Source organism: Myotis daubentonii, chromosome 6 (assembly GCF_963259705.1).
Source record: "Myotis daubentonii chromosome 6, mMyoDau2.1, whole genome shotgun sequence".
In the NCBI taxonomy this organism is placed as follows: Eukaryota; Metazoa; Chordata; class Mammalia; order Chiroptera; family Vespertilionidae; genus Myotis; species Myotis daubentonii.
Window position 1 is genome coordinate 10,785,125 of NC_081845.1, and position 23,269 is coordinate 10,808,393.

General features: G+C 42.3%; 1 protein-coding gene across 2 annotated transcripts in view; it reads right to left on the reverse strand.

The window, feature by feature from the left end:
- The window catches only part of UST (uronyl 2-sulfotransferase), a 264,853-nt gene that overhangs the window by 133,180 nt on the left and 108,404 nt on the right, over window positions 1-23,269 (reverse strand). For both annotated transcript variants that reach the window (XM_059700100.1, XM_059700101.1), the window contains exon 2: window positions 22,378-22,421. In XM_059700100.1, coding sequence (XP_059556083.1) covers window positions 22,378-22,421 — 44 coding nt within the window. The remainder of the gene's footprint in view (window positions 1-22,377; window positions 22,422-23,269) is intronic.

Sequence of the window (23,269 nt, forward strand, 5' to 3'; positions counted from 1 at the left end):
GTAACTAGGAATTAGTTAGGAAGGGACACTAGGGTTTTGCCTACATCCCTGAAATACAGAACATGCCAACACTTTAAATCGTGATTTAAAAAATATTGGGTTAAACACAACAAGATACCACTTCATGTCCACTAGAGTGGCTAGAATGAATAAGATGGACAATACCAAGTATTGGCAAGAATGCAAAGAAATTGGAGCCCTCATACACTGTTGGTAGAATGTAAAATGGAACAGCCAGTTTGGAAAACAGTTTGGCCATCCCTCACAAAGTTAAACACAGAGTTACTATATGATCCTGAAATTCCTCTCCTACGTATATACTCGATATGCCCTATAGCATCTTAGTCATGAATGTTCATAGCAGCATTATTCATAATAGCTAAATAGTGCAAACAACCTAAATGTTCATTAAATGACAATTTGTTAAACAAAACATGGTATACCATATTATACAGGTAAATAGTATTCTGCTGTGTAAAGGAATGAAATACTAATACATGCTACGACATATATGAACCTTAAAAACATAAGCTCAGTAAAAGAAGCCAGATACAAAAGGCCACATGTTGTATGATTCCATTGCAATGAAATGTCCAGAATCCATGAAACCGTAGGAAGAGAAAGTAGACCAGTGGCTTCCGAAGGCTGGCGAAGTGGGGAGTGACTGTCTATGAAGACAGAATATTCTGGGGTAATGAAAATGTTCGAAAATTGTATAGAGGTGATCATGGCATGACTTTGTGACCATAGTAAAAACCACTGGACTGTACACTTTAAAAGGAAGAGTTGTATGGTGTATGAATTATATCTCAATTCAATAAAAAAGGTTGTGTACATTCCTCTTCCCCAACATTAGGCTTTCCAGGTCTCTTCCCCCTCATGGCCGGAGCACAGAGTAGAGGAGTGGGGCTTGCGGGGGAGGGGACAGGAAGGCAGAGAAGATGGGGTTGCAGAGGGACAGGCACCAGGCCATAGAGGGGTGGCACTCCCCGACTGAGCTGGACGCTGGACATCCCCTGTCCCCTTTGGTGCTCCCACCACCCACAAAGATGCTCCAGGTCCCTCCTGCTCAGGGAGCTTCTGGTCCAGTAGTCCATGTGGAAGTGCTGAAGGCTCAGCGATTCCTTCCTCACAGGGGTACGTGTTCCAAAGAGAACGAGTAGAGGACAGTGCTTGACTCTAACACAATGTCCTGTTCATGGTAGAGTGCCAGGCACTGAGGGCCCCTGGAGAGGGAGAAACTGTGCGGGTGGGGTCCCCACCGAGACACACCATAGGGTGGATGACTTCCTCAACAGACCACAGAACACTGTACTGCTACACAACTGCGAAAGTACTAGGAGAAGCAAGTTGTGCTTCATGCTACACCCAGACCATCACATCTTCTCCAGCTCTTGGGGGTTTTCCTGCCCACCCATTGTATGACGCCATGATCACCAGTACAGAGTAACCTCATAGCATGTCCACCCCTTAATCTACACGATTTAATCTCCCCTACGCCCGAGACTGCAGACTCCCAGAGGCACTGGCTCTGCCTCCATAGATTGTTTCCCCTCAGGGTGGAGGGGTTCCTCATTCTGCCTGCTGATTGCCACCAGCAATTGGCCACTAACTGATGTTATTTAAACCTCCCTTGATCAAAGTAATTAATAGACTCATCTTGTGTACATTCAAGAAAACGCCTCTGAGACTTCTGCAAGTAATTACATCTAATTAAGCCTCGCCATCTATTTTAGGCGCTGGCAGTGCCTGATGAGGAACGCTCACAGAGTGGTGTGTAACACAAAAGCCCTGCATGGGATCACTGGGCTGCTATTTGTCCATTTGACACACCCGATAGGAATACGGCCAAGGAACAAATGGAGATTTGATAAACACAGAGGTATCCAATCACCACCTCTTAAAGATTCTCAGTCTCACTTTTTAAAAAGAGCAGGCAAGAAATCACAGTGTGCTATTTTAAATAATTCAAACAGACAGGAAACCTCCCCAGGGCAGGGAAAGGGGGCTGAGGATGGGGGTGGCCCAGGCCCTCCGTGCTCCTGGGTCTTCATCCTGAGGGTGTCAGAAGTTGAAGCAGGAGTGCCCGGAGCACCTGGGCCTGGAGAGACTGCATTCAACCGTGTGGAGAGCAGACCTAAGGGGACAAGGCTGGAGTAAGATCTGTAAGATCTCTCTCACAGTACGAACACGTCCTCTAAAGATCAATGTACAGCAGAAAACCCCTAACAATGAAGCCACATCTCCCACATGTTTAAGCACTCAGTGTTGCTCTCTCTTAAAAGTGGGAGGTAAGGCTTCCTCAGGATATTCCAGCGAGGGTGAATGAGGAGGTGAGGAGGTAGGGACTGTGCGAAGAGCCCCTGAAGTTCTTCCCAGGGCAGGTGGGAGGCCATGGTGGCTGTTCCCTGAGCGTGGCATGTGGCAGGGCTATGCTGTCACCTACAGACCCAACCTCACACCTCATAGCAGCCCTAGGAGGTGGCAGCCATTGTCACCCTTGACATATGGGGGAGGAAACCCTGGACAGGTTAGTGACTGGCCAAATTCACATTACTGGTAATCACAGAGTGTTCTTTAAACCTATGTCTGCCTGACTCAGGCCTCAAACGCAATCTAAGCCATTGAATATGTCACAGGGCCCAAAATCACCTAGGAAGGCTCTAGAACAATGGTTCTCAACCTGTGGGTCGCGACCCCTTTGGGGGTCGCCTAAGACCATCGAAAAACACAAATATAATTACATATTGTTTACAGTAGCAAAACTACAGTTATGAAGTAGCAACGAAAATAATTTTATGGTTGGGGGTCACCACAACATGAGGAACTGTATTAAAGGGTCGCGGCATTGGGAAGGTTGAGAACCACTGCTCTAGAAAGTCTAAAAGGTTTAAATCACATTAAAGCCATAGAAACTGAAAATGTTTTCAAAAGAATGACCACAGATTACCTGCTTTATCAGTGATGATGAGATGTTTGGAAGAAAACACCAAGAAAAAACCGGTCCTGGGTAACTATCTTCAGAAGACAAAGTATTTTCACCGCATATGGGTCCTGCGTTTTACCATAACCACCAAGGTACCTGTGGGACAATGTTACTAGCCCTATTCTCTCACTGTGTGGAGAAACTGTCTACAAACCTCTTCCCTACTAGACTGTGAAGTCACCATGGTAACAGAAGCAGGTATTCATTGTCCCCGAGCTGCAGCTCCCGCCACCATAAGTGGTCTCACACACACACACACATACACACACACACACACACACACACACACACACACATCACTGTGGGGAGGGAGAAGGGCTCCCGCAGCTCCAGGTGACTAACATTTCCCCTTGCTGGGCTGGAGCGGCCGCCATGCTGTAAGATTCCAGCTGCAATGAGGAGGCAGTGGGGCCCTGGACAGCGCCTTTGCAGAGGAGGTGGGGTGATGCTGGGAGAAGACAGACACAACCTGAGTGGTTGGGGGAAGGCATTTGCAGGGAAGGAATATTTGTGATTCCGACACTGGGTATGAAGGGGGCTCGATTTCATTTTTCTGGAAGAGAGAAGAGTGCTTTGCAGAGATCACAGGCTTACAGGCAAAGGAACCAAAAGTTAATTGAATATAAATGAGTATCTTACTTTCCTTTATTTATGCTTATTACTAGTAATTGTATTTTTTACACATATGCTAATTTACTCCAGAAAGGAACCAAAGTAGCTCATAAAGGTAGCTCTCATATAGCAAAAAAGCACAAATGAAAAATAGGACTAATTATCTTTAAATTAATAAAAATATAAATGAAAGCAAAAAGTACAAGGCTTGAGATCTATCATGGTGCTAGGAGCCAGAGGGAAAATGCACACCATAGAGAGGTTATTGATGTAGTTCTGGTGTTCTATTAGCTATGGCAGGAGCCATCTGTCGGAGCCTAATCAAAAATGGAGTCAGGAAGTAGGAGCTTAATCACACACATTTCCTGTGATATTTTAATCATCGTGTGAAAGCAAGTAAGAATAATTAAAAAGAGAGTATTTTGTTTGACAAAGAAAAATCTGAAAGAGATGGCTCTATAAAATTTATATCAAAAGCTCTGTGTAGGCCAATTTTAGGAAGCATTTGACTGCAGACAAATTCAGGTGCTGGCTGATTAAGAACCAGTGGAGAATGGGGGACTCATTAGGCGCTATATTGCATCAAATGGCTATTTAATAGCTAAAAGTAGCAGGGAAAGGTTGGAACAAACCTATTAGCTTGGATAATATATGTAGGACAGGATAAAACTATTTCTTCTCCAAGCACACTCTTAAAGAAAACAAGACTTTATAGGCTTTTCACATGGAAATGGTATCTTAAAACTCACTTAAGGGCATTCATTTAATGAAGATTCAAAATGGGAACCCAAAGTTCAATTGATTTGGGAGTAATTCCAGGATTCAATTCATAAAGCAATGGGTTTTTCATTCCTTCCTCCTTACACATTATTTTGCAAACACTAAAGCCTTGTGGAATTTTAACCGCATGAGGACTCAGGTTCCATTCTTCAGGACATGGGGCCTCAATTGCAAAGGTGCCCCCTCTGGTATGTGGGCCGTGGGGCTTGTGGTAACCAGGGAGCCAGTTATCAATGCACTGAGTGAGCTCCATTTGTCAGAAAGATCAAGAAACGCCACTGAGGAGGTCTCTCACGGTTCCACAGTATACCTGCTTTAGAACCCTTGGGGGCACATACTACAGATTCAGATTTGCAAGCTACACCCTGCCTGCTCCTGGATCAGGCTCTCGGGGATGTATTACAAGCTCCCAGGTAATTGTTAGGTCACAAATGTCTGAGCTGTGGGATATCACAGGGCAATGCTTGCGTGTTTACAGGAGTCAGTGTGTTCATATCCAGTTCGTGTGTGAGCTCAACTTTATTGCATTCAGGGCTATGGTAATAAATAGTGCATTTTATTTTTTTAAATAGTGCAAATAAATAGTGCAAATATTTATTGAAGGCCTGCTATATGCAAGACCCTGTGTGCTAGGTATGGGGGTAAATGCTGACATTAAAGTATATAAAACAGTCCCTACTCTCAGAGGAGTGAACACTTGTTGGTAAAGGAGATAGACCAGTGGTCAGCAAACTGCGGCTCGCGAGCCACATGCGGCTCTTTGGCCCCTTGAGTGTGACTCTTCCACAAAATACCGACTTCTGTGCATGGGCCACGAAGTTTCAATCACACTGTACATGCGTGCGCGCACGTGGTATTTTGTGGAAGAGCCACACTCAAGGGGCCAAAGAGCCGCATGTGGCTCGCGAGCCACAGTTTGCCGACCACTGAGATAGATGAAGATGCTCCAGAAAACTGAGCAAAGGGCTGGGGCAGAAGAGCCAGTGGGGGCTGCTCTAGCCTGTGATTGAACCAGAGGGTAAGAGATGCCAGCTACCTCTGAACTCTGCCAGGCCCTCTCCTCCTCCCACCTCTCTCCACTCTCCTCTCCTCTTCCTACACTGCCCCTGAGGATGGACTTCTGTGCATGGGCCACGAAGTTTTAATCACACTGTACATGCGTGCGCGCACGTGGTATTTTGTGGAAGAGCCACACTCAAGGGGCCAAAGAGCCGCATTATCAGATCAGATCAAAGGGGCACAGGCACTGGGACACCATGGGAATTGGGATGGGAGGGAAGAGAGGAGAGAGGGAAGGCTTCAAGGATTGACCTTAACTGTGCAACTTGGTGAGCAAGGCAGGAAGAAATTTCCTCTGCTCTAGTCCGTATTTTCTGCCAAGGTTGGGTCCTGCTAAATAGCTAAATTGGAATTATGTATCAGTGGATCTCAGGACAAATCATTGGCCAAACACAAATCACATTATTGTACACAAAATCCGAGATCAGCAAAATCTAAAAAGTGGTGTGCTCAAATGCAAGATGCCTGGGGTAGGAGGGTGGAGTCAGGCTCCAGGGAGGGTCACTGCTTCTCCTGGCGGGCATGTGATTGTCAAGACGGATCTTTGAACTGGAGGAAATGAAGAAGCAGTGGAGGTGAAAAAGGAGAGCTCAGAGGGGACACAAGTTCTAGGGTTTAAGATCCACTAGGAAATTTCTGGGCTAAGAGCTTCCAGAGTGAGTGCCCTCCTCCCAGCACAGATGGTGGGGCACCCAGGCCCCAGAACTAAGTCTACACTCAACTGTGGAACCCAGACAATCTCTTCTCCCTATTTCACGATTTATGATGAAGCAAAATTGTGCCAACACCCTATCTCCTCCCTCTGGCTTCTGTAGTTGGCGCTTAAACAAGCAAGAGCAGAGCAGTTATGGAAGGTCACCAGGACAGAAAGCCCTAGGTGCCCAGCAATGGACAATGGTAGAGTGGGACCTGACCCCAGGGTGGCCTTTCCTTCCCCAGCATGTCACCAGCCATGCAGTGTACCCCCTTTGAGGAGGAACAAGGGGGCCTGAAAATAACCTCATACAAGCCCTTGCACAACCACTCCCTTAAGCATTAAGCCCTAGAGATAGCATGTAGGCCTCAGTTGTGTTTCAGCTCCAGGCTCAGAAAAGCAGCAAGGGCAGGCAGGGTGATGACAGCTGACATCCGGACCAGCTGTAATGACTAAGGACCCCTGCCTGGCGCCAACCAATCAGTGGAGACCAGGGGGACACGCTTTGAAAGTTGATGAATATTCTATTAAGATCCTCCCTTGGGACCTCCCCTAAAATCCCTGCCCTTAAAAGCCCTTTGGGCTGAGGTCCCAGAGCATGCTCTTTCTCTCGGTTAAGTATGCTCTCGCTTTTCCCCACACCCCTCTTTCCCCTGAGCAGCTCTCTCTCTCTGCCCCTACCTTTCCCCCTCTCCTTCTCCCAAGGCATGTTTTCTTTGCCTTTCTTTCTTCTAAGCTCCAAGGGCCCTTCTTTTGCCTTTGTAACTTGTTTCCTGAGCCCACGCAGCCCAACTGGCTCACTTCTTCCATGACTCACGTCTTCTAATAAACTTTTGCTTGTGTGTGAGTCTTAGCTCTGAATTCTTTCTTAGCCAGAACTCAAGTACTGAGGTTATCGAACCAAGGTCCAAGTCACCACCAATAAGCAGTGCCATTTCACTGTCAACACTTCCTCTAACATTTCACAAAAAATACTCAAGGAGAATATGTGTTACAATCGATTTATTACTTTATAGCCTAGGGCCAGGATTCAAATCCCAGCTCTATCTCTTGCCAGCAGTGTGACTTTAGGCATGTTATTTAACCTCTGTGCCTCAGTTTCTCTATCTATAAAATGGACTAATAATAGTACCAATTTCATGAGCTGTGGAGCACATAGTAAGCAACCAATTCAATTTAGCGATTATTCTTTCTCTTTCCAAAATTCCTATGAAAAGTAAATACAACTCAAACAGCTCAACAGACCATTTACTTTGAAAATATAAGCACATGAAAGTTCCACTGTGGTACACCTACACAATGGAATACTACGCTGTGGTAAAAAAGAAGGAATTCTTATCATTTGCAACAGCATGAATGGAACTGAAGAGCACTATGCTAAGTGAAATAAGCCAGTCAGAGAAAGATAAGTACCACATGATCTCACTCATTTGTGGAATATAATGAACAACATAAACTGATGAACAAAAACAGATCCAGAGATAGAGAAGCATCGATCAGACTGTCAAACCTCAGAGGGAAGGTAGGGGAGGGTGGGGGGAAGAGGGAGAGATCAACCAAAGGACTTGTATGCATGCATATAAGCCTAACCAATGGACACAGACACCAGGGGGGTGAGGGCATGAGTGGCAGGTGGGTGGGTGGGGGGGCAATGGGGGATAAGGACACATATGTAATACCTTAATCAATGAAGAAAAGAAGAAAAACAAAAAGAAAGTTCCAGTTTCAGTGGAACAAGAGGCACAGCCTTTTAAAGCATATCCTGTTTAAGACAGTCTGTTGAATGCAGATCCTAGAGAAGCTATTTGTTTTGCGTCTCATTACACCAATGGGTCTACTTATGTAATACCTAGCTCCCCACACCTGCCCTCCTGCACGGATCCCTGGAAGCCATTTTTCACTCCTGCCTTCAAATTGGAAGTGTCCTTTCTTTCCTTAGACAAACATGACTTCAGTTTCCATGTCAGCCTGGCTTTCTCAGATACAATCATTCAAATCCATCCTTCAACAACAAAAACATCAAATGCTGACAAGTACCTAATGGCTCCACTAATCCAGTGAGGAACTTCTGCACAAAGCTTTGGAGACTCTAAGTTTCTCTAAAACCCTGCTGTGTAAAGTGAGAACCCGGCACCAATAGCAGTTATGTAACCTGGGAACATGTCAGTAAATGCCCCAGCCCAGCCCTACTGCATTTTATCAAGATGCCCATTGATTCCTATGCATTCCACCATAGGAAAACCCATCCTTTAAATAGCAACCTAGGTGCACCGATTTGCTCTATAATAAGAGTAGTGACCAGTTCATTGTGAAATGATCACCAAGTAGGCATTCTGTAACAGAATTACTTACTCTCCAAAGAGATTCGTTAAGTGTTATCATCTGTGCTTATACAAGATAAAAATAAAACAGACTCTCAGGGATAATCTAGTACACCTGATAACTGTTTATCTTCATTTCTTGCCAAACATCTATGAACAGGCTGTGACCAGCCAAGGAGAAATTTTTCCAATTGCTTGTTTCTCCCTGTGGATAAATTATGGAAGCCATTACAAGCAAAGGCAATGGGGATAAGGAATGCTTCTCCTTGATCCTTGTGTTCTCTTACATTATACACAACAGGGTTAGAGTTATTGATTAACAACAGGAAGGCTGAAATTCCCCAAAGGGTAGATGTAATGAACCACAGTTCAGGACCGATGTGTGATGTCAGGTCCCTCTCTCCTTGTCCTTTCCTTCTGACATGATTATCTGCTGTTATATATGTCCTTTGATAAGCAATCTTGAGATGAAAAGAAAGAACTCATGAATTAAAACTGTGTATTATCTGTACTCAGAAAATGCACACAAGAGGCCATTTTAAAATTACAATCCCTTTGCTGCAAAAAGGATTTGAGGTAATCCTCCTCTGAGGATATGTGAGGATATGTTTTTAATGATTTGAGAGAAAGAGAAGGGAGAGAGAGAGAGAGAGAGAGAGAGAGAGAGAGAGAGAGAGAGAGATCTATGTAAGAGAGAAACATTAATCAACATTAATCGGTTGCCTCCCATACTCATCCTGACCAGGGATGAAACCACAACCTAGGCATGTGCCCTTACTGGGAATAGAACCCTCAGCCTTTTGGTGTATGGGACAATGCTCCAACCAACTGAGCCACTGGGCCAGGGCTGTGCTAAGCATGTTATATGGTTTTTTTCAATCAATCCTCTCCACAACCCTATCAAATAGGGACTGCTGTTCCTATTGCACAGATGAGGAAACTGAGGATAACAAACATTCAGAAATCTGCCCCAAATCACATAGTCAATAGGAGTCAGAGTCTTAATCCCAATGCAGGTTCATCAAGCTCTAGAACAGGGGTGGGCAAACTTTTTGACTCGAGGGCCACAATGGGTTCTTAAACTGGACCGGAGGGCCGGAACAAAAGCATGGATGGAGTGTTTGTGTGAACTAATATAAATTCAAAGTAAACATCATTACATAAAAGGGTATGATCTTTTTTTTTTTTAGTTTTATTCATTTCAAACGGGCCAGATTCCGGCCCGCAGGCCGTAGTTTGCCCACGGCTGCTCTAGAAGCTGAGCTCTCACCTACTACACTACAATAGTGACATAACAATGTCTTTACTCAGTGAAATAACGAATTTTGCCCAAAGCAAGGTGAGCATCTGGTTTTGAAGAGGAAGAAAAAATCAGAGAGACATGAGAATAAAGTCAGGGAAAGAAGTGAGTCTGGGCAAGCAGCACCCCCTTTTCCAGGCCACCCCTGATTATCAGTGCTCTGCGGCAGCCTGAGGAGCTGTGATGCTCGCTGGAATCAGGCTGCATATAGCTCATGTGACTGACAAGCTTTTGGAGACCTCTGACTGCCAGATGAAAGGACTCCTCTAGGTGCCTGTAATTACTACATATCCAAAAGGATGTATAAAACACATTCCGTGCCCTTAAGGAATGACAGTATAGTTGAGGAGATAAAAATGTGTAATGATGTGTGCCAACTACTGTTACAGGAGAGTATTAAAAGATCCTAAGTAACATTTTTAGTGCTCTATCGTTTTGTACACTACAATCTCTAACACGAGCTCAAGGCTACCTGCTTCTCCTTGGAGGGGGAGGGGTCGTTAAGGTCATGTATTCCTCAATGAGGCCATGATGGCAAGGAATGGTGCTCTCACAGGGGAGTTTAAAGCGTTTTCCACTTGGCTTCTTCCTGTTGTCGGCCTGATCCCATGGCTCATGTTTCTCTTGTTTCATGCAGCCAGCGCAATAAGTAAATGGCTCCAAATTCCCCCTGATTGGTGGGAAAAAGCCAAGAGGGCATCTGGGTATGGCCACAGGGAAAGACTAAGCTGGGAGAGTCCAGTGGTTCTGCTCTGGTTCTCATAAAATAACGATCATTCCTTTCCTGCATCTTTTCACCGCCAGGGGTGGTGAAAGCTCAAGGTCAGGAAGAGAGTGTGAGCCTGGAAGAAAATTGCCAGGTGTCGGGGAGCACATGAGACTTGGTTGGAAAGTGTGAGGAGGACATTCTGATAAAAGGGAAGTGTGTGGAAGGCCGCCTGCCCCATTTATCTGTCCTCCTTACAAACTTTCCAACCAAGTCTCATGTGCCCCCCAACAGTCAGGAAGTCATTCAGCCTCCCTTTCACTAGGCTTCAGGCTTCAGGCGCAAAAAGGAACCCTATTAGCTCCCCATGGTCAGCTCGCTGGAGCAGCAGCCCACATGGGGCTCCATTGTGGGGTGTCCTCTCAGAAACCTGGGAAGAGAGAGGCAGCCCCCGAGGACTTAGACATTTGGTTACCAGGTCATCCCCCATCTTTGCCCAGTGACACAGCCAGCACGTTTACAAACATCACTTGATTTCCTTTTCACAAAACATGCCAAGGGGAAGAATACAGGAAAATCATGATTACTTTCCACTTGATAAATGAGGAAAACAAAACTCAGAAAGAGTAGTTGGCTTTCGCTGGATCTAAGAACTAGTAGGAGTTGGGACAGGGTTGTGACCGGAACTTCAAACTCTGAGCTCTAAGGTATTCACACAGCACAGTCTCCAGCTAGGGCGGCACCAGAGCGGCAGGAAGAAAGCAGAGCCCACAAATGAATCACCTGAACATGAGTCCAGCGAATGATTTGGAGATAAGCATCAGTAATTACCACATTGTAGACAAGAGTCAATAATTACTAATTCATATTCTCATGGGGGGGAAAGAATGTCCATTTTTCTTTCTATATAAAATAAGAATGACCTTCCTGGATTCAAGAACATCAGCTCTAAAACAGGAGGCTGTTCTGCCAAACAACCTTGTTCTCCTCCTAATCCATTGTGAATTTGTCATCCACGAATAGATATAAACTTTTATGAGGACTGATGGATAGTTTTGGCCTGCACTTTCATTTGGGCAAATGATGTCTAGTTGTTTATTATCCACTGTAAGAAGCAGAATAGCCTTCAATTTGACTTTGGGAAACCTTATTAAGATTTGAGGGACAATGAGCCTGTTTATTTCAGACCAGAGATGTGTTCAAGGCCTTGGTGAACAGTTTCATGTTCGCCTCAATTATTTTCCTCAGCCAGTGTCTTTCCTGACAAGAATTGCAATCAATTTAGCCTTTTATTCCACCTTGCATGATCATTCTTGTTGTTGCTTTCTGGATGTTCTCCAGCTCAATTATGCCTCTTTTAATCATTGTCGTCTGAAACTGCATCTAATCTTTCATGTGTAGGTAAATCAAAGCTTGCACGGGGCACAGCTATGCTCCCTGCTGAAGGATGTCCAGTGTTTTTTGACAGTCTCTTTGGGCTGCAGTATCACACTGAGTGGAAGCCCCTACGTCAGCGGTTCTCAACCTGTGGGTTGCAACCCCTTTGGCGGTCGAACGACCCTTTCACAGGGGTCGCCTAAATACATCCTACATATCAGATATTTACATTACAATTCATAACAGTAACAAAATTACAGTTATGAAGTAGCAACGAAAATAATTTTATGGTTGAGGGGTCACTACAACATGAGGAACTGTATTAAAGGGTCAAGGCATTAGGAAGGTTGAGAACCACTGCCCTAGGTGATAACTGACAAAGACACTAGGCTTAGTAGGTATTTCTGTGGCTTACTACTATTCTCCTCTCCCCTCAGGGAAAAAAGAAAGATTTAAGTCATTGGAAAACTCAGAGATTTTTCTAAGCATTTCCTCTTACAGGTCACCAGTAAAGATGTAAGACAAATCAAACACTGATTTTTTTTAAAGTATCTTATTATACTTATCAACCTATCTGTCCCCTATTAGTTTTTTAAAAATAAAAATGAATTAAGTTAATTTAATTCAATATCTGTTTCTAAGCGGAAGATCACAAGAAAACACAATTCCTTCAAGTTGTATGTTTTCAAAAAATTAGAATATTTCATTAACATGGTAAGAAATATCTATTTTAACCTCAATATCAAAATTAAGTTTAGTGATAAAACTGTAGCATAATCATTAAAACTTAAAACAAAACAAAGGTGCTATCTATAACTACCATTCGTTCACTTGACAAATATTTATTGAGTGCTACTATGTGCCAGGTACATGTTCTAAATGTGTGACATGGTGATAATTAATATATACTCCCCCACCATGGACCTTACATTACTTAATATTATTCTGGAATATAAAAACTTAAAACAGAAGTAGATAAAATAAGATAAAATGAATGGTTATTGTCAAGTATTCCCTATTAAGAAAAAAAGTTGAAAGATTACTGAAATAAAAAGTTCAGCAACATGAGTATATATAAGGCACAAAATCAATAATTTTCAATATTACAACAATCTATTTACATATAGTAGAAAAAAATATTCCATTCAGAATAACAACCAAAAGTAGAAAAAAATCTAAAAATAACCTTTTGTAAGAAATGTAAATCCTTTATGGAACCAAAGAATGCTATAATATAAAACATTCAGAGACAATAACAACATCAAACAAATTCTTAGAAATAAAATTAAAAAAACATAGGGAAGAAACTCAACAGAAAGATTGAAAGACAAAGATGAGAAATTCTACCAGATGGTAGAGCAAAAAGATAAAGAAAAATAAAAGAAACAAAATAGGAAATATAAACTATTAGTCATGGAGGTTCAACATCCAAATAAGAGGAGATCAGAAAAAACAGAAAGAGAAAATATAGAGGAAGAAATCAGTGAAAAAATTCAAGCAAATATCCCAAAACAGAATATCAATTTCCTGATTGAAAATCCACTGAGTACCCAGAAGAGTATCTGAAAATTTACACACAGTAGGCACAAAATTATAATAGTTTAGGACAATAGAAATAAGAAGCTTCCATAAAGACAGATTTGATTTTCATATAAAGGGTCAAGAATTAGTCTTCCCAACAATACTGTAAGCTACAAGTGGAGAAGGACCTTAACATTCTGAGGGAAAATGATTTTGTGGCAGAGACATTCAATGCTCACAATACCTAGGAGGTCTATTTGTCAACGCCCTTGCAACTGAGCAGGGTTTATGGCCAATTCTGGTCAACAGACTGCTTATAATCATAACTTGTCATTTTCAGGATGAGGGGATAAAAAGTCTTTACACATCCCTCCAGCTCCTCTCTGCCCTGCCGTTGTGACATGGAGGTCCGAGTGGAGAAGATGCAGCCACAGGATATAAACGGCCTGGATCTCTGCAAGAGCTCTGGAAGGGAACTTTCCTAAGAGCCATCGGACCCACAGATGGTCTTACATAGCAAGACAAGCTCCAAAGTGTGAAGCCACTGAGATTTTGCAACACCTTAGCCTATCTTGATTAATATAGATTCCCAATCTGGAATTTTATATCCTATCAACCTATCAATCAAGGATAGAATAAAGACATTTTCAGAAATGCAATGTTTCAGAAAATGTCCATCCTGTGCACCTTTTCTCAAGAAGCTCCTGGAGGCTGAGGAAAGAGATACATGGAAGACAGAATAATGCCCCCACCCAAAGATGTCCAAGTCCTGACTTCCTGAATCTGTGATATGTTACCTTACACGCCATAGTAGACCTTGAGATGGAGAGATTATCCGGTATTAGTCAAACAAAACCAACATAATCACAAGCGTCCTTACGATAGGTGGGCTCGAGAAGCTGGAAAGTTGAGGAAATAGATTATCTTCTAGAGCTTCCAGAAGGAAGAAGCCTGATTTTCGACTCACTTCAGACTTGTGAACTCCAGAGCAATAAGATAATAAATTTGTGTTGTTTTAAGCCACTAGGTTTATTGTTATTTGTTACAGCAGCAGGAACTAATGCCACATGGCTATGCAGGAAACTGGAAGCAAACGAGAGTGAAGGGAGCTCCCAGGACACATGTGAGCGGGAGGCTGTGTGCAACCAGCCAGATGGGAGCAGATGCCAAGGCCCAGGGGAGATGTCAGCAACGCGACACTGATAAAATACCTAACGTGTCTGGAGGCTGTGAGAGGAGATTTTACCTCACAGGGGAAGAGTTTGAGGGTAACTTGGAGACCACAGGAAAGTATGAGCATAAATTTCCAAACCAAGACAATTATTTATTACAAAGAAAACAAAAAGCTAAACAGGAAAGGAAACATTATCGTAATGGCTCAGCTGTGGCTATTATTTACCTAGTGTCAACAATAAAAACACTGAGTACTCATTTAGTCCAAATAATACACAGTTTAGGAGGACTGAGAATGAGAAGGGTGCTTGCATGGTGGTAGTGGGCAGCCTGCAATGAAATTGCTAAATCCTGTTCCACAAAGGATGCCAACGGACAATGCCTAAAGCTGAGAAAAATCAAGAAGCAACATAATCAGGTTACTCAGAGATATGAAAGCTAATGCAGTTAACAGAATAATTGCTTCTGCAGAGAAGAGAGTAATAGGGAAGGCGTAGTCAGGGGTCACTTTTTATAATAAGCCAAGGAGCCATCTCATGCTTTAAACTCTATGCAATAGGTACCTGCTTAACTTTAATTAACATAAACACTACATAAAGGGACTGGTAAAGTATTCACAACAAATGATGCATAATACTTTAGTACCCTTCATATATATAAAGAAAGATTGGACAGGACTGTGAAAAACTCTTCATTATGGTTGCCTCTGAGTGGTGGCAGTATGGGTAATTTTTTTCCCCTACTACTCTATAATTTTCCGTACTTTCCAAATTAAATCAAAATAGGAGCATGTATAATATTAAAAACCAAAAAATTGATCATATGGTCAAGGAAGACATTTAAAAAAACCGGAAAGAATTAGGTAACTATACTGGGAGCTGCTAAGATGATTAAGTTACTAGTAACTTTGAAAACCCTGAGGCAACTGTTACCCTGCCAAGAATGGTGGCATTTACTAAAGCAATTTCTTAATTAAATATATCTACCAGATACCGTCTCCTAATTTATAAGAACTCTCAGGTTCCATAAGCTGTCCCTCCTTTAATCCTTGGGCTAGTTCAGCACAGTACAAAGCCGTGTGTTTATAGTCCAAATTTGGGATGTTTATAGCCCAAATTTTCCTTGGGCTAGTTCAGCACATGAAGCAAGGTCTTTTACCTTCAAATTTAACATTTCATGCTTCATTTAAATATCTCTCTAATGTTAAAGGCAACCCAAACCCAACAACTATTGAGTCCATGATTGTAATTGGTGCTGGTTTCAATAAAGTTTGGAGAACATGGTATCAGTGATAACTAGCTCTTGGGTCTTGGGTAGTGGAAGAGGGAAGATGCTAAAAGAACAGTAATATGAACCACATATTTTCAGACCTGTGACTTCACAGAATTTTTTTAATAAAAGAAAAAGACAGAAGTGAAAGATGTACTTAATAGCACTAAACATTTGTTGAGGAAGAAATGAGTTCACCATATTCTTCTCGGAGAAAAAGTGGACACATTACATGCTCCTAACATTGATAAATTTAGATGTACTATTTCTGAACTTGGACACAGATCTACATGGAATGTTGAAATCTCAGGGGGCCACTAACTGGGCCAAACACCTCTATGTTCATAATTAAGAGCTGTGATGAGTACAAAGGAAAGTGAAGCAAGAATACAGGTGACTTCAGGATAAGAAACAATAACCCTATTATGTAAGGCTAATTTGTTGGCCTTTTGCAGATCCTTTTACCTTCTAAGCTTTTAATTATCCTTCTCAAACAAAATACCAAAGCATAAAGTTCTTTAGAGCACACACTGAGCTCAAACACCCTTAAGAGTTATTTAAAAACAAAACATTCAAGTCATTAATTTTCCTACTATTTGCAATGATGAAAAAGAGAGAGGGTGGAAGGGACTCCTTCAAGGTCATGCTCATCAGAGTGAAACTTATTCCTGACTCCCTGCCTCATTCTGTCCTGCTACTTCTTTCTTTCTCGAATCCTAATATATTTATCATGAATCATTAAACACAAACCTATTACCCAGTGCAATTGATTCTTCCACAAAATGAAAAGCAGCTCCACTTTCTGTAAGTTTTTTTTTTTTTAAAAGACTTTGGATAAAGTCAGGATTAGACGCAGAGAACAATATTAAGAAAAGCTTTATGGCAATGAGTCATGGGAGACCTTGCCTACTGTGCTGAACTAGCCCAAGGAATAAAGGAGGGACAGCTATGGAACCCAAAAGTTCTTATAAATTAGGAGATGGTATTTGGTAGATCAACTAACCTGTAATTAATTGCTTTTAAAAATCCAAAGAAAATGGGGTTGGAGATTGGGAGTGAGAATTACTCTAAGTTTTCCAAAATAGAGTTACCAAAATCTGTCAAAGGCTCTATAAATGAGATACTGATAGTACTAAGGACCACTGCTGGGAGCTCACATGTGCTTGGCATCATGCTAAGTATTTTCTGTTTATTGCATTTAAGCCTCACAGTTCCAAGAGGTGGACATTACTAATCTCATTTAGAAGAAAAAAAACAAAAACAAAAACTGAAGTTCAGTGAGGTAAAGTACTTAGTCACATCTCTAGGATTTGAACTGAGATCTGATTTCAAAATCCATACTCCTCAGCCTTCTGTAACCAACAACAAATAAGAAAGAGTGAAAAATCTGACGAGCTAAAAAGTTTTAAGTCTAAGAAGGCATGGATATATTGGGTATATGGGGTGTACATTTCATTTATTTCACTATTTTTTGTTTGGAATACTCCATAGTTAAAAAGAATAACTGAGAATAATGGCTACTGTATTGAACAAGGGTAGCCTAAAAAGAAGAATGATTCATTATGGAAATCAATTGTATTACATCACCCTCTATATTTCTTATTGCATTACCCAAAATATTGTACATCTTTCTGAAAGATATAAAAGAAGGTTGGAAGTACCATCCTTGTAGTTTGCTTTTAACTTTCATTGAACAGAATGGAGAATTCAGAATTTTTCATTCCTGACTCTAAGGACAAAGAAAGGAAAATTGACAGAGGGAGAGGTTTCACACGCATTAGAGCAGCGGTTCTCAACCTGTGGGCCGCGACCCCTTTGGGGGTCGAATGACCCTTTCACAGGGGTCGCCTAAGACCATCGGAAAACACATATATAATTAAATATTGTTTTTGTGATTAATCACTATGCTTTAATTATGTTCAATTTGTAACAATGAAATTGGGGGTCACCACAACATGAGGAACTGTATTAAAGGGTCGAGGAATTAGGAAGGTTGAGAACCACTGCATTAGAGAAATCTGAGATGAATGCCAAGACTTAAACAATAGCACTCAAGACTCTAATGATAATGGAGAAATGGATCATGGGGGTGAAACCTCAGCTACAAGTCTTCAGATGATGACATCCTACATCAAGTCTCTGAAACTCAAGAGTCCATTAGTGAACAATATATTTCTAATGACAAAAAGAAAATGTGGTATTCTCATGCAGTTAGTCATCAAGAGAAAAAAACATCAGAATTTTGCAACAAGAACCTGGATCATCCATTTTGTTCAATGAATGTGGGGCAGTATTCTTTCATCTTTTGTGATGTTTATATACCAAATTTTGCTTTACATACAGTTTGTTAATGTATAATTGCTGAAGGTGTATATGTCCACAAAGATGATTGGAAGGCAAAAGATGAGGTAGAAATTAAAAAATTTACCAGATGGTTAAAAAATTAAGAGTCCATTGTACTCACATGGTAAATGGTGATAACTATTTTTTGGTGATATACTGAGGGTCAGAACTTGTTTATTGTAACAGTCAAGGTCCCAAATAACTTACATAAAAGAGTAAACTCTAGCAATAAGGTGAAAATTATTGCATTTCTACTTAAATTGGTGATCCTGAAATGATTAAAAGCATGGGCCCTGAAGCTACACAGCCCTGGGCTGGATTCCCAAGGCCAATACTCAGTGCATGACCTTTGGCAAGTTATTCAGTCTCTGTAAGATCTAGTTCCCTCATCTGTAAAATTAGGATTAAAAATTATTTCCTTTTTATAGAGTTTTATAGAGACTAAACATGCATGCAAAGCACTTGGCAGAGTACTTGGCACATAGGAAACAATAGACATCCGCTATGGAGCATGATTTTATTTTCCTTGAGTTGTTTAAACCAACTCTCCTTATCTATAAGATTTGGAAACCCAAAGCATGTGAAATGATAACTGTCTTGGTAGGCACCAGAACTGATCATTGCAAATACTTGATGCTCATGTTCCAGGTGGAGTGAATCTGAATCCAGGAGGGAGAGGTCAACTTTCAGGGGGGGAGCGGGGGGGGGGCGGGGGGGGCGCTGCTCTGGGAGGGTCCATAAAACTGCAAATGGAGCTTTAGGAACCAGAGTACTGCAGGCTTTCCAGTCCAAGTTCAATCTCACACCAGGAATTTCTTTTCCTGGTCTTCAGGTTGAGCAGACATTACTTTAGTGAATTCAAATTATACAGAACAGCATAAGAAATAGGGTAAAAATCTCACCATCTGCAGAAAATATGATGATCGTTCCAGGCTCTTTTCTGCATGCGCAAACACACACAAACACACACACACACAATTTTATAAGAAGTGCAATCTTACCATGCTTGCTGTTTTATGCCTGTTTTTATACTCGAGACTATCTTTCTATTTCATTTGAAAGAGGTCTACATGTTCATTTCTAGTAGGGATCTAATCTTAAGGACTGTATTCTGTGCACACACAGGATGCCAGTAAAAAAGTGGTCAACAAAAGAAAATATTAACATCTGTTTTTAAATGACTTAGCTCAAAAACTGAGGTGAGCTGCGAGGTTCAAGTAGATTTGAAAAACAAGTGAAAATCAGAGGCATTTGGTTCTCTTTTATGAAAATACCGGAGACAATGAAGACCTGGGCCCTGTGTGTGCCGTGTGGCGCACACCCCATTCCCTAAAAGGCTATTACTTGTGGAATGTGAAACTTGTCGAACTGCGCTTTTAATAAAATGAGACCCCGCCTATAAACCTCAGTACATTTTCAGGGCTTACAAATCTTATTCTATCTAGATCACAGCTCTTTGGGTCTTGGCATCAAAAAGTTATTTCTGAATGCTAAACAGAAATGAAAACTGTGGGTCTGGACGCAGTCCTGCTGTCCCTTGCCAGGCAGGGGGTTCACGCTGGAGGCCACACATGTATGAGTCCTTATCCTCTGGGTGCCACCATGCCCTGGATATGCCAGTGGTCTGTAGACCTAAATAACCAACGCCCCACCTCGGGGGACACTCAAGGGACTTGTGTCTGGCAGTCTGACCTCGTCACTGCTGGGATTCATTTCCACCCTGCCAGAACTAGTAAGCACGGATGAAAAGATGTTAACATACTGATATTATTTTTACCCGTTTTTGTATTATTCTTATTTTGGCTACTGCTTAGAAAGTCAAGAGTGTTTTTGCTATTCCACTTCTAGATAATGAAAATAGTTATAGTGAAAGACTGTATTATATAAACTTGTGCTTGTTTAAAGAGATTATAGCCACAGTTTTCAAACTTGGAAAAGTTTACAATCTCTTTTATTCTGAAAGTGGTGTAAAATGATCTGATAGGACCTGATCAGTTTTGTATCACAGGGAGCCTTAGTTGGAGGTGGCGGAAGAGGGAGAGGTACGGGCCAAACTGCATGGGGCGGCGTGGGAGGGGACACAATGCACTGACAGAGGAAGACCTTCAGGGGCAAGGGAGAGAGCCCAGCAAACACAGAACCCAGGCACTGAGGACACTAGCAAAGGGACAGACAGCACGGGCACCCCAGCATGAGGAAGGCCCCCAGGCAGACTAAAGGTGTGGCCCCAGACTGGTCACCAAAGATTGAGTAAAAGAAGGTAAGTTCATATAAAGTGGGCCTGGGTCTTCTGAAGATGTAAAACCTTATTTATCAAACCTGGAATCCAAAGCAATGCCCCGACATGCCATTGAAGGAAACAGCTGATGGGTCTCACATACAGAGCCGCCTAACACCTCTTCCCTGCAGGGCACTTGGCCCCACTTGGGAGAGAAGTACAATCAGTGGCAAAGGAACCTAGCAGGCCAACTGCGCTATTCTTCTTTCCCACCCTGACTCATTTTCCCTCCTAGGCAGGTTATTGACCAAAGGAAAGACGTTTTCACTACAAAAATGTTACAATGGGAGTCATCATGATATTAATAAATAGCCTTTATATAATTAGCCATACCGCTCCCTGTAGGCTATTAGCAGTAAAAAACCACACAGAAAATGGCCAGGGGAATGGTTTTCTCTATATCCGTGGCCTTACATCCCCAGACAAGTAGCACCAGCATCTATCAAAAGTTTGTTAGAAATGCAAACTCTCATATCCCACCTCAAACCTACCAATGAGACACGCAGGGGGCTGGGCCCTGCAATCTGTGCTTTAACAATTAGCCTCCAGTTTGAGAATACTGGCCTCGTGGAAAGACCTGGGATAGGAGCCAGGAGATCTAATTCAGATTCCAGCTCTGGGGGGCATGGTCCAACTCAGTGAGATTGAATGAACAGCAGTGCATGGACATGAGGAAACTGAAATGAGATGGACATTGTTCTTCTCCTCAGATGGTGTCCGATCCTACGTCCTTTTTTCCCTCCAGGGTAGGAGCTATTTTGTTGCTGCTGCTCTTGTGTCGTCTCATATTTGTATTCCTAGTACCTACAGCTTCCCAGGCACTCAATATGCAGTGGGCCGCGCGGTAGAGCCATTCATGACTGCGACAAGCACTACTGTACCATTCATCAATGATCTGAATGTTACCCCAGTCTAGTTAACATTCCCCACCACTTATTTAATGTTCATAGCATGCCAGACGCTGAGTGCTTGTCATATTTCACCTCATTCAATCCTTTTAGTCATCCTATACTGTGGGCAGTATTTTTAATCCTACTTTGCACATTACAACACTCAAGCTCAAATACTAAATAATTTGTCTAATGTCATACACTGAAAGTGGCAGAGCCAGTGGTGAACCCGGAAACACCTGATTCTGAAGCTCATGGGTTTAAATGGGGTGGAGTTCTTCAAATCCCCAACTCAGACCTGACGTTAGGATAAATTCCCAGCTGCTAAGGTTAGCGGTTGGTTTTCTTCTCAGTATGCACTGAAAACTGTACTTTGCAGGCAGCGCCTTCAGTTGTCAAAGACTGTCTTTATATTTTTGTAGACTGACATTTGGTTTTCATTGATTTCAAGAAAGTAGCTAGTGGTAGAGAACTACATTAGATGGTCCTGTCTAAAAAGCCCTATATGTAAATCTGATGTACAATGGGCTAGAGACCTTCGCTAGATGGTCCTGACCCAAACTGCATATAGAAAGAACAAAGGTGGGCACACAGGCCAGGCCATGTCAGCCTGGGGAGGGCATTGGCAGAGAAATCTGGTTCTAACGGGTTGAGCCTCGGGTAGAATGTACCAATGAAGGCAGGCCGGGGAGAAGTAGGCAGGAGTCTAGCTAAGGCTCTAGGGATGGGGAAGCTGAGTTGTGGGCATTACATCATGGGCCAGCATGGATGCTGAGGCCAATGAGGCAGCAAACAGGGGAAGCAGCCAAAGACCTGAAGTCAGCCGAAGGCTCCAGTGCTGTGACAGCTACAGCTACTGATGAGACCCTGGCTCTCCTCTCTCACCATTTTGGCTACCTCCACATGCTTCCTTTTCTCCATACTATAAGGCAAAGATTAGCTTGACATCAGCCATCGACTATTTTCTTTTGAAGAATTCAGAGCCAGGAGAGATGTGGTTGGGGTTGGTGGAGGCTGTAGATACTAAGAAAAGGAAAAAGGGATTTACACCACAAGCAGAGGCCTTACCTTACTAGGAGGTGGTCCATGGTCATCCAAGTAAGTGGAATTTCCTAGGGAAAAAGAAAAAGAAGAAAGTTGGTGAATCAATACTTTTAAACCCAAAATGAATTCAGTACAAAGTCATTCCAAATAAGCATTTTAGATATATTTCTATTCAGACAATCATACCAAAGAAACATGGGCAGGATTTTTGCTGTATTACCACACTTGGTTAATAGTTTCAGCAGTTACAAATATTGTATGCACATAGGTGTGTGTGCACACAGATATACACATGCAGAAACATGCACCATGATTCCTCACCCAATATTTGTAGATAACCCATTGTACATCAGAATTACATACAGGGCTTTTTAGGACAGATTTCCCAGCCCTGTGCCCACACGTTCTGATTCAGCAGCTCTGAGCACCTGCATTTCTAACAAGTTCCCAAGTGAGGCTGAGGTGGCAGGTCCTAGAACCACTGCACTGTTTCTCCACTTTGTCTTGATTGTCAATTTCCTTCATTTTTTTCAGTCTAGCTTGCTTCCGAGCTCCTTTTGTCTTAGTATAATAGCCACTTGCTGGTTTGTGTGCTTTCAGAGTGCATGGTTACTGTTTCCTGATGAACAAAGACTCAGTGGGGTTAGGGCAGGAGCTAAAGGTTATTGAGTTTCTTTAATATAGCAGGTACTCTGCTAGGTGTTTTACAGGTATTCATTCATGTAATTCAAGTATCATGAGTGGGTTGTAATTACCCCTGCTTATGGAGGAGAGAGCAGAGGCCTGGAGAAATCCAATAATTTGCTCATGGTCACACAGCTATTAAATTGCGAGAGGAGAGAAGACTTTTTTCCAGAGGTTGCTCGTTTATCTGCCTATCCAAAAAGCCTAGGGTCTTGACATCTCCGGCAACCTG